Source organism: Garra rufa, chromosome 4, assembly GCF_049309525.1.
Source record: "Garra rufa chromosome 4, GarRuf1.0, whole genome shotgun sequence".
NCBI classification, from domain to species: domain Eukaryota; kingdom Metazoa; phylum Chordata; class Actinopteri; order Cypriniformes; family Cyprinidae; genus Garra; species Garra rufa.
This window is the reverse complement of record NC_133364.1, coordinates 10,140,188-10,153,255: the sequence shown is the minus strand read 5'-3', so window position 1 is coordinate 10,153,255 and position 13,068 is coordinate 10,140,188. Positions and strand designations below refer to the sequence as shown.

General features: G+C 34.7%; 1 protein-coding gene across 1 annotated transcript in view; it reads left to right on the top strand.

The window, feature by feature from the left end:
- Window positions 1-1,173: 1,173 nt before the first annotated feature.
- Window positions 1,174-13,068, top strand: part of mpped1 (metallophosphoesterase domain containing 1) — a 51,736-nt gene continuing 39,841 nt past the window's right edge. The window contains exons 1-3 of the mRNA XM_073838305.1: window positions 1,174-1,308; window positions 2,764-3,168; window positions 5,929-6,110. Of these exons, the coding sequence (XP_073694406.1) occupies window positions 3,002-3,168; window positions 5,929-6,110 (349 nt within the window). The 5' untranslated portion in view covers window positions 1,174-1,308; window positions 2,764-3,001. The remainder of the gene's footprint in view (window positions 1,309-2,763; window positions 3,169-5,928; window positions 6,111-13,068) is intronic.

Sequence of the window (13,068 nt, the reverse complement as noted above, 5' to 3'; positions counted from 1 at the left end):
CAAGATTTCGCAAGCAATTTCTAATCAATTTTATTGATTATTTTTAGTTTGCTTTTTCAGAATATCTGAACTCATTTGTAAACTAAAAAATGTTTATATTCCTATTTTCATAACTACCAGATCTGTCAAAATTTATCTTTAAGTTTTATAAAAGTTATATAAAGTTCAAGGTCAGACAAAAATATCATCTTTGGTTTAGACGGCACAGATATAGATATAGATGGCAAGATATATAAAAAGTTGAAATACTGAAGCATCCTCTCTGGCTTAAATAACTAAAATCCTCTCTTATAAAAATGAACTATGGTTTTGTTTTGCAAATAAAACAAAACATGGTTACTGTAGTTAAACCACGATACTACAAATTAGCTATGGTTTTAATACACTAACCATGGTATTTGTAGTAAAACTGTTTATACAAATGGTAGTCAATACGCCAAAAAAAAAACAAAAAAAAAAACATGGTTACTACAATTTTACTATAATAAATCCATGGTTAATTTTCGTAAGGGCTACTACGGTAATATTCACAAATGTAAGTTCTGCAAAAAAAAAAAACTTTCTTTCCTTTCTTTTTCCTTTTATATTTGTACACAGCCTCTCTAGTGAATAATTGTTTCCATCAAGTAAAATGTTTGTTATATACATGTAATTTGTTTTTGTTTATCAAAAAAGAAAAAAAAAGAAAAACAAATACTACTACGGGAAAGGCTTGTCTCATGAATATTAATTACGTTTGTGACGTTTATCCAGTAGGCGCATAGCTGATTGGTTGAATAAAGACGTTGATTCTGATTCCGTTGAGGTAAGATTTGTGTTTGAGCGCTTCAGTGATATTAACGATGTTAAACGCCCAAAAGTACATTTAAATGAGTACAAAACGATCAAATATCGCAATAACATCGATTTGGTGAAATGTATATCGATTATTATCGAATATAATATGATAATGCCTCGCGAATGACGCCTGTGAATACGGTAACGTACATCAACAACAACAAAAAAACGGTTCTATTAACAGCCAAAGGATGTTTTATGAATAGCGTTGTTAATAAAGTTACATTACTGAAAGCTCTTGGCCATAGTAGGATTCGCAAGAGGAGGAGAGAAAGCTCCAGAGCCGCGAGAGGGGGAGTGTCTCCGACCGCTACACACACACACATACCGGGGCACCACGCGACTCCAGTTCAAACAAACCAGCGCGATCCTCTGCAAACAGGAGCCGCTGCGTTTTCACGCTCTTCCCGCTTATCTATTACCTCCAAGTCTGCGAAAACGTACCGACGCCAGCCTCTAGAGTTTGATTAGGTAAGTATATTTCTGGTATGTAAATCAGCACCGCATATCTTTTGAATATGCATGAATATGTATAAGAGTGCGCTTTTATAAATGATGCTCGTCTGTTTGGAAAGCGGAGACAGTTACCATAGATACAGTCAAGTCCTGAACGCTTGTTAAACGTACGTGATTGATTTTTGGCATTGGTTTTATTTCTTGTTATCTAAACAAATTTCTTAATGGCTTGCGGTGTTTATCTGGCAAAGGACACCTTGTAAAATTAGACTCAGTGAAAAGCAAATTATCATGCAGTCAAGCCAATTAGACGGGTAGTTAATTCAGACTGTTTTTGTAAACCACGTTACACTCACAAAAATGCCAGCGAGTATGTTAGTATTAATGTTTGTGCATGATACAGTGATAATACCATTTACATGTTTTTATCTTCATAGTTCATTTGTGATTCTGGATCACAAAACCATAAGGGTCATAAGGGTATTTATTTATTTATTTATTTATTTTTTAAATCATCTGAAAGCTGAATAAATAAGATTTCCATTGATGTATGGTTTGTTATAACACGACAATATTTGAAAATACAAATATTTGAAAATCTGCAATCTGAGGATGCAAAAATACTGAGAAAATCACCTTTAAAGTTATCTAAATGAAGTTCTTAGCTATGCATAATTACTAATTAAAAATGAAGTTTTGATTTATTTGCAGTAGGAATTTTACAAAATATCTTCACGGAACATGATCTTTATTTAATATCCTATTGATTTTTGGCATCATAGAAAAATCAACAATTTTGACTCATGCAATGTATTGTTGGCTATTGCTACAAATATTCCCATGCTACTTAAGACTGGTTTTGTGGTTCAGGGTCACTTTGAAGTAAAATGCCAAATACTGTAGTATATTAAAATGGTAATGGTAATGGTATCTTTATTATTACTTTTTTTGTAATGATATTTTTCAGTTTTCACTTGACCATCTACTGCACTATTATAGTTTAACTTAGTCTTCTTAGTCATCATCCATCTTTTATAAATTAGTATTCATTTCATTCTACATGTCTCAAATTTTTTTTAGGTGTTCCTAAATGGTTTGAGCACTTGTGTATTTCTCAAGGAATGGAGTAGAAGCTTTCAGCTTCTTCCCTGCTTGTTATTTCAGTTCAAAATAACATTTTAGCTCCGCTTTCTTTCAGAGGGCTTTTATGTCCTCTTTCTTCCCAAACAATTGTCTCTGTTGCGTCGCATCTTTTTTTCCTGCCGTCTTGAAAGTGCAGGGAACTCTATTGTTAGACATAGAAATCGTGACAGAATGGTTACCATGGCTTTGTGTAAGATCTCAGTGCTAACACACAGGAGAGTGGGACATACCGCCGTCAAACGCACGTCTGATTGTGGGTTTTGATAATATGCCGCTGTCACCGCTCGCATCTGCCTTTATCTTGTATCTCGTACCTTTTTTCCCCAGGTGTATTGTGGCCGCTGGTGTATTGTGATTTAGGGGAAGCATGCACGCTCACTATCCCAGTAGCGGAACTGTACGGTGGGCGGACCACTGAATACGGTCCTGGACCATCCCATAGACTTGCACAAGACCATCTGACCAAAGCTAAAGTGGGAATCGAGCACTGCCGGACAAGTGTGTGTGTGTGTGTGTGTGTGTGTGTGTGAGAGAGAGAAAGTGATAAGAGTGTGTGTGTGTTGCCATGGCTTTCACACTTTCCGAAATCATGGCAGCCCGACGACAGCAGCAACAGTCTCAGAGAGGAGGAAGAGGAGTGGTAGAGGTGGACGAATACAGCGCCAACCCGACTCAAGCCTTCACCTTCTACAACATCAACCAGGGTCGCTTCCAGCCGCCCCACGTCCATATGTAAGAAACTCACACTGCACATTTAGTATGGGCCATATATGTGACCCTGGACCACAAAACCTTAAGTCTTAAGTAGCATCGCTATATTTATGGCAATAGCCAATAATACATTGTATGGGTCAAAATGATAAATTTTTCTTTTTTGCCAAAAATCAATAGGATATTAAGTAAAGATCATGTTCCATGAATATATTTTGTACATTTCCTACCATAAATATTTTAAAAGTTAATTTTCGATTTGTAGTATGCATTGCTAAGAACTTCATTTGGACAACTTTAAAGGTGATTTTCTCAATATTTAGATTTTTTTTGCACCCTTAAGCCTAGTTCAGACTGTCAGCCCAAATCTGATTTTGTCCCTATCTGGATGGAATCGGATTTGAATAATTGACTGTCCACACAGTCATATCGCAACTGTTCAAATCCGATTTGTGTGTCCATAAGCGCTCTTTTATTTTACGGAATGTGCGTTGGTTTCTATGGCAATGCCGTTGCGTCATTATGCCAACACTAAAAACAACAATTACAGCAATACAGTTTGCAACGTTGCTGTCGCGCTGGATTATATCTTGTCTTCTAAAGCAGCGGCAGAAATGCAGGAAGCTGGAATATGCGTCTTTACTCTGTGCTGCCGTCTCCGCTGGTTTCAAAACTCAAAGAGGTGCGTATACTAGCCGTAAATTGTCTTTTCCCGCTTGATTTGCAGTTCGCAACAACACAAGCTTGTTTCTGGAAAGACCTTTGTTATGTTTTCCCCAAAAACATCTGACGGTTTTTACGTTTTACGTAGCTTGAAAACAAGAAAAAGCAGAAATCCAATTTGAATAGGATTCCAAACCACATTCGAATGTAGCTCAAAACGGATTTGACCAAATCAGATTTCATGTAGTTCGTTGCTGTTCAGACTACCTAAATATGATCGGATTTCAATTGGATTTGCATACAAATCGTATTTGGGCTGACAGTCTGAATGAGGCTTTAGATTCTAGATTTTCAATTAGTTGTATCTCAACCAAATATTGTCCTATTCTACCAAACCATATATAAATCTTAATTTCAAAAACTTTACCCTTATGACTGGTTTTGTGGTTTAGGGTCACATATGGATGACTAGTGGTCCAAAAACTGTCCTGTCAATTATTTTTTTCCAATTTAGATTTTTAGCAGTGGCACTTTCATTTGCATTCATACAGCATGCTTTACTTTAGCTGACAGTTTGCATGTTAAAATTCTCTCATAGGGATGTTCAGCACTTTTAAAACACTGCTGCTACAGCCATGGACATTTAGATGGACATGTTGTATTAAAAATTATGCTGTTTTTTTAAGCATCTTACGCCATGAGGATTGCATTTTTAAAATACCAAAAACTCCTTACCAAACCATGCAGTTGGGCTCAGGTGAGCTAAAGATTTTTAAAGATTCAAGGCTTTTTTAAAAGAGTTTCTTTAACTAATGACTAGCTGAATAATAACACTTTTGTCTTCTGTAGAGACTCTGAAGTGGGTTTTTTTCGCTTTTGAAAATATGTGACCCTGGACCACAAAACCAGTTATAAGGGTCATTTTTTTGGAATTGAGATTTATACATCAGCTGAATAAATAAGCTTTCCACTGATTCATGGTTTGTTAAGATAGGACAGTATTAGGCCGAGATACAACTGTTTGAAAATCTGAAATCTGAGGGTGCAAAAAAATCTAAATATTGAGAAAATCGCCCTTAAATTGTCCAAATGAAGTTCTTAGCAATGCATATTACTAATCAAAAACAGTTTGCTTGTTAAAATTCTCTCATAAGAATGTTTAGCACTTTTAAAACACTGCTGCTTCAACCATGGACATTTAGAAGTTGCATCAAAATAATAATACTGTTTTTTAAGCATCTTACACCATGAGCATTGCATTTTTAAAAATTAAAAAAACTCCCTATGAAACCGCCCAGTTGGCCTTTTTTTTTTTTTTGCATCTTTATTGTGTGCATTGGGGTCTGACTTTGAAAATATGCGACCCTGGACCACAAAACCAGTCATAAGGGTTATTCTTTTGAAATTGAGATTTATACATCATCTGAAAGCTGAATAAATAAGCCACTGATGTATGATTTGTTAAGATGTGGAAATATTTGGCTGAGATACAACTAATTGAAAATCTGGAATCTGAGGGTGCAGAAAAATCGCCTTTAAAGTTGTTCAAATGAAGTTCTTAGCGATGCATATTACGAATCAAATTACGTTTTGATATGTTTACGGTAGGAAATTTATCAAATATCTACCGGAACATTTTTCATGGAGTTTTGGCATGAAAGAAACATCAATATTTTTGACCCATACAATATATTGTTGGCTATTGCTAATTTGCTACAAATATACCTGTGCTACTAAGGACTTGTTTTGTGGTCCAGGGTCATGTAGTTTTGTACATGCTGTTGTCCATAATTGGACCCCCCTCCCCCCAAATGGATCATATTTCATTGTTTCTCTTATTTATTTATTTTATTCATGCCAATTTACAAAGGAAAACAGGTCACAGCTATATATTTGCAAATGTGTATGCGTATATGTATGTGTACCTGTGTGTGTGTTGTCAGTAGAGTCTGTGTGGTCGACCCAGTAGGAGATGCTCTAAAGTGGGCCATTCTTATTCAAAACTCTGCTGTGTCCCTCAGAGACCCGTTTCTGCAAATACAACTGGGAAGCCGTGAGAGAACGATATATAACCTTATGTATTCCCACACCTCTCTCTCTCCCTCTGTCTTTCCACAGGGTAGATCCGTTACCCCACGACACCCCCAAGCCCCCGGGCTACACGCGGTTTGTCTGTATCTCCGACACACACTCGCGCACTGACACTATTCAGATGCCGTATGGTGACGTCTTACTGCACGCTGGAGACTTCACAGAGCTCGGCCTGCCCAGCGAGGTCAAGAAGTTTAACGACTGGCTCGGTGAGAATTTTTTTGTTCTCCTCCTTAAGAACCTCTTGTCAGTGACTTAGATAAAGATCAGATGAAAAATTTTACACAGTGTTTTTATGGGATCACTGCATCTCTTTAAGTATCACAGGACTAAATCGGCATGCTTTTTAAAGCATCTGCACTGATTTTGAGGATTTTAATATGCTAAAATGTATTAAACAGAGCTGAGAGAGCTGCAGTGCTATTCTTAGCAAAACAGCATAATCAAATTAGCCAAAATATTAAAGAAGTTAACATGCAAGCAAGGCGGTATGTGTTGTAAATGTGTGTTGAAAATCTGCCTAAAAAGCCTAAAAAAATAGATTTTATGTACTGTGAAAACATATAGTATCAGTCCAAATGGACAATTTATTGTAGCTGAGGTGCAAAACAGATAATTCTGAACTTGCATAGCTTTCTGGTGTCAGCTACAGTAGATATACATGTCAATGATATTGCTCATAAACATGCCTGGATTATAAACTCTGAGTTCATAAACTCATCTCGACCAACTCAGTAATAGGATATTGATAAAGCTTAATGAGCATTGAACATTAAAATATTTAATTTAATTCATTAATTTTCATTAATTCGTTTTAATTATCCAATTATACACTGCCAGTCAAAATGTTTGGACAGTAAGATTTTTAATGTTTTTTAAACTCTCTTCTGCTCACCAAGCCTGCATTTATTTGATCCAAAGTACAGCAAAAGCAGTAAAATTTTGAAATATTTTTTACTATTTAAAATAACTGTTTTCTATTTGAAGATATTTTGAATTTAATTTATTTCCGTAATTTGTTTTTGCATCATTACTCCAGTCACATTATCCTTTAGAAATCATTCTAATATTCCTATGTTGAAAACATTTTTTTTCTGGTTTCTTTGATGAATAGAAAGTTCAGAAGAACAGCATTTATCTGAAATAGAGATCTTTTGTAACATTATAAATGTCTTTACCATCACTTTTGGTCAGTTTAAAGCATCCTTGCTAAATAAAAGTAAAAACCTCAAGCTTTTAAATGATATAATGTATACTGTTACAAAAGCAACAGTCAAAAAGCAAATCAGCATATTAGAATAATTTCTAAAGGATATATGTTGTTGTTTTTATTTTTTAATATCTCTATAGGCAATAAATCAGAGATATTTCAAAACGCATGAGATCAAAAATCCTAAAAAAAAAAAAAACATATTTTTTGAGGTACCAGCCTTTGATAAAATACCTTTGAATGCAAATTTAAAGCCTCTTAAGTCCTTTTATCACAAGGAGAATATGGAGGTTTAAGATGTTTATCTTATAGACCTTCAGAAACATGAAGAGGTCATAGTCATGACATTTTTTATTTAGTTCTCTATATACATGTGCATGTCCAAAAAGATGAGGATGGCTCAGTAATAAAGCGAATCAGAAGGATGACTGGTGTTGGGAATAGAAAGCAGGAGATCTGGATGGATGGATGGAGGTTAGTCAGCGGGGTGCAGGAGACACCAGTCAGATTACGACTCCCGCTCGTGTGTCTCATCTTCTTTCCCGCTATTGATTCTCCGCTGTCCTGCCTCGCTCTTTCTTTCTGGCACGCCGTCCCTGTGCCAAAAAGGAAGTTCTCGCGTTTGTTCTCGCGTTTGTCTCTGTATAAATATTTATAACGTGGTTCTTTTTCTCATCTCTGTATCTTTGCTTCTGTGTATCTGAGAGAACTCGCAGCGCACATGCTTCCTTTCTTTATCCAGCAACAATCCTCAGAGATATGATTTACTTTTTACCTCACAATACTTTAAAGTGTGTGCAAATACACACTGGCGCACACACAGTCTCACATGGACTTCCTCATATGGTGATGCTCTTAACGCTAACCTAGTCTCATGGCCTTTTTTCTTGTCAGTTATGTTTTTTTTTTTTCCTTTTTGCTTCAACACTTTGGTGTTTTTGCAAAATCTGTTTCCTTTCTTTTTGTCTGGGCTCTTCGGAACAGCTTGAACTTGTCAGCTTTAATATTTTAGCCAGTTTGGCTACTTTAATAATGGAGCATCACCTTAGACCCCAAAGTAGGCATGAGGAATGATGATACAGAAATAAAAATCTCAAAGGAGGTCTAAAAGTGCATGAATTGGGTTTATTTATTTTTATAGTAGATAAAGTGGATCCATACTCTAGCTATCAGGTATTTAAATGTCTATAACAGATATTTACACTACTAGTCAAAAGTTCTTGAATGGTGAGATTTTTTTAAAGAAGTCAAGCCTGCATTTATTTGATCCAAAATACAGACAAAAACAATAAAATTTTGTAATATTTTTACTATTTAAAATTACTGTTTTCTATTTGAATATATCTTAAAATGTAATTTATTCCTGTGATCAAAGCTAAATTTTAAGCATCATTATTCCAGTCTTGAGTGTCACATGATCTTTCAGAAATCATTCTAATATGCTGATTTGCTGTTCCAGGAACATTTATTATTATTATTATTATTATTATTATTATTATTATTATTAATTATCAAACAGTTGAGTACATTTTCAAGATTCTTTGATGAATAGAAAGATCTATTTTGGGGGAAAATATATTGAAATTAATACTTTTGTTTAGCAAGGTGATGATAAAGACGTTTATAATGTTACAAAAGATTTCTATTTCAGATAAATGCTGTTCTTCTGAACTTTCTTTTCATCAAAGAAACCTGAAAAAATTCTACTCAGCTGTTTTCAACATAATAATAATAATAATAATAATAATAATAATAATAATAATAATAATAAATGTTTTTGAGCAGCAAATCAGAATATTACAATGATTTCTGAAGGATCATGTGACTGGAGTAATGATGCTAAAAATTCAGCTTTGAAATCACAGAAATAAATTACATTTAAAAATGTATTCAAATAGAAAACAGTTATTTTAAATAGTAAAAATGTTTCAAAATTTGACTGTTTTTGCTGTACCTTGGATCAAATAAATGCAGGCTTAAAAAACATAAAAAATATTACTGTTAAAAACTGGTAGTGTACATAATAGCTCAGTGAACTGGTGTTATGTGTCATAGTTGTTATTATGTTGTGTTTTCAGCACAGCTGGAATGCTCTAATAAAACGGCGCTCATGGTGTGAGATACTGGAAAATAAATAGTAAGATGTGTCACAGCAGTCAAAGATGTCTGTCTTGTGTGTGTTTACATACACAAAAACATTGCAAAAATGGATTGCTGTGGACTGTAGTCTGATAGACTTGTGATCAGTGATATGGAAATAAATAATTTGTTGTCTTCTAAAGCCACTTTTGAATAATTTACTAACATGGCATAGTAATGTGGTTTCTTCATCTTCATTTATAGGCTTTCCTCATTATATATATTATATACATATATAATATATATGATTCATTTGATTTATTAAGTAACACAGATTTTGACCATCTGACCACTCTTGTGACCTGTAAATGTCCATTCTCAACCACGAGTGACCATTTTGTACCTTTTACATAATGCACTTATTTTTTATTCTTTGTGCAAAGAGGTTTTTTGTCTTTTCACTAGATGACAAAAATGCTCATTTTCCACTCATGTGAGAAATGATTACGGCGTCGTCTCATTTGCCGGTTTGTCCGCCCAACCAGTTAATTTGAACCAGACCGAAGAAACTGTTAGGAAGTACAGATGTTCATGAATTAACAGTGCTAATATATGAATGTGTAGCAGCGCAGTTTAAGCTGTGTGATAAGCAAATCTGTATCTTCACAAGTCTCCTTGTGTGTTTATCGGTCTCGATTCATTTGTATTTACCTGCTGAACAACTGTACTAGCACAAGAAACCATGCTTGTATCTTTCCTTTGTATCCTTCGGGCTTACACCGACTGGAGAACATGCTTCAGGATCATTTCTTGCAACTGCGTAAAAGGAAAGATCTGACATGAATTCCCAGTAATCACAAGTGAGATATAGACATGGCTGAAATCTGCTGTACTAGCAAGGTGTTTTGCTGAAGTATGCAATCAATAGTTTTTGTAAGTTATGTCAGTGCGAACTCCAGTAGCAGTCCAGTCCAATTTGAGATGAAGTTTTCTTGTTTGAGCTTTTTCACAGGTGTGAGTTGTTTCTCATACAGTTTTTTGTCTGTGTGGAAGTCATTATGTGCAGAGCAGGGTTCGAGAAGCAGGTTGAAATGGATAATATACTTCTCGTTCTCCCAGGTCAGGAAGGTTCGGTAGTTCCCCCGTCTTGTTCTGTCCTGTCCACATTATGAATAATAGATTAGCCCAATGGTGATGTGACAGCTGCGTGGGTTGTCTGAGACGTGTGTTCGAGTGTGTGGGGTGGAAGATTCTTGGGAGAAAAGTTTACACCTTTCTCTCTCCTTTTCTTTTCCCTCTCTCTCCTCTCAACTTTGGAGTTTTCCCTCCATTCTCCCCTCTCTGGTCTGTATCTGGAGAGAAAACCGTCATGAAACTTTAATGCGCTCTCTCTTTTTCTCCCTTCAAGCTCTACAGCTCTCTTTTTTGCGTTTTTTCACCCTGCCATGGGTTTACTCAGCTGAAGGTTTAGCTGTGGATTATTAACGAGGAAGCTTGACACTCCTTTACGGTTTTTCTCTTAAAGTGTAAAACAATCTCAGACAAAGATGAAATCTCTGTGTAGTTTGTGTAGGTTGAATACTTTATGTCTGTGGATCTGTGTGTGCACGGCATATCATTTGTTTAGTACTGCAACCTTAATATTTTAAGGCTTTCATAAATAAATGTTTGGTGCAGGAATATTAATTTAAAAAGTGTAGAATATCTATCCCAAAAATGAAGTTTCTGTCATTATTAGCGGTATGCTTTTATTTTTTCAATGGAAAACAAGCACATTTTTCAGAAAGTAAAAAAAAAAAAAAAAATAATTACATAATTAAAAAATTATAGTTATATAGTTATATCTAATAATTAATTATATAGTTATATCTAGACATGCAGTTTTATGTATAGATTCAGTTTATGTTCTCACCTTGTGCCCTGCCACCTGTGTGTGAGTTTGTGTTTGAGACTGAATTCTTATGCATGGGTGGATGCTGTGTGTTCCTCTAATAATACTGTATGTTTACATTTCACATGAGCACATGAAGAAACACAAAGAACACCTACACTGTTTGTGTGTTTGTGCACGTTGGCAGAAAGATTCCTCACTCCACTTCTTCAAAGCGTCGCTGTTTTCTGTTGAGCCGGGATTATGGACCGAAAAAAGATCTAAAAAGAGGGAAGAGGGCGAACCGAAGGGTTGAAACAAGCACGAAGCACGTACCAAATAAATCAAATGTCACAAATATGCTTTAAAGGGGTCATATCATGAGAAATCAAATCTTCCTTGATCTTCTCAAATAAAAGCACCATGAAAACATGAACTCTAACTTTTTTTAGAACTCAGGCCAAAAAGACAGTCTATTGAAACTATGCTCAAAACTAAGCTGTGCTTCTTTAACTTCAGATAGATAAAACACAAGGCCACCCACATTTGAACTTACAACACAGATTGTTTTATGAATCTGTTGCAGATCTGTTGTAATCCAGACTTTGCAAAGTAGCTGTTACTGAATTATGGGATGCTGAAAACTATTTTAGACTAGACCAAAAACCCTCAGCTTACACAGTAAAGCATTGCCACCCATTTCACATGTAAAGAGGGCGTCTATATAGATGTCTTAAAAGAAATTTAGAAAAAAAAAGTTTTTAACGTTTTAAAACTTTTTGGTCATAAAATGTTGTTTTTATTTCATGACCATTTTAACCCTCTTTGTGACCCTTTTTAACCATTAAAGGAGAAGTTCACTTCCAGAATAAACATTTCCTGATATTTACTCATCCTACTGTATGTTCAAGATGTTCATGTCTTTTTTTTTCACTCAAAAAAAAAAAATTAAGGTTTTTGAGGAAACATTTCAGGATTTTCTCCATATAGTGGACATCAATGATGGCCAACGGGTTGAAGGTCCAAACTGCAGTTTCAATGTAGGTTTAAAGGGTTCTACACGGTCCCAGACGAGGAATAAGTCTTATTTAGCGAAATAATCTGTCATTTTCTTAAAAAAATAAAATTGCAATCTGCGATGCAATTGCAAATTCACATTGGAAAAGTCAATGCATGGTTAGTTCTTTGTCTGAAATTCTTAGTCTGCAATTTGGACCTTCAACGCATTGGCCATGATTGATGTCCACTATATGGAGAAAATCCTGAAATGTTTCCTCAAAAACTTTTTTTTTTTTTGACTGAAAAAAAAAGACATGAACATCTTGAACATAGGATTAGTGAATATCAGGAAATTTTTATTCTGGAAGTGAACTTCTTTAATGGTTAAAAAGGGTCAGAAAGAGGGGTAGAATGGACATGAAAAAAACATTTTATGACAAAAAAGTTTTAAATGGAACTCTGGAACAGAACTAAAATTTCTATTTAAAAAATATTCATGATATGACTCTTTAAAAGCCTTAAATAGGCACTTTTTACTCTAAATATTATAAGGGTAATTCTTTATAATTTTGCCACTTGTAGTCAGTCAGCATCACCGAAAATCACTGTTTTTGATTCTGATATCCAAAGAATGGTCAGGTCAAAGTGTCACTACTTTTGGGTCCCAAATTGTTATAAATTTTACTGGTAGAAGAATGTTTGGGTATAATATGTCACAGTTTATTTTACCATCCTTTCTTACATAAATTAACAATGAACTATAGTGTCCTGCACTGCACCCACTATAAAAAAAATGTTTGGTGTCTCAATAATTTTTGGTTTGACTGTAAAATTTAGATATAATTTTAAACAGTCTATTGGTATTGACAACAGTTTAAAATATTGATTAAAGTAATTGGGTAAATTTAAGTATTTGACCTTAAAGAAAACAATTTTTTACGATAATAATAAGGTGATTATAAAAATGCCTCTTTAAAACATTTAAAAGAGTAGTTCACTTCCAGAACAA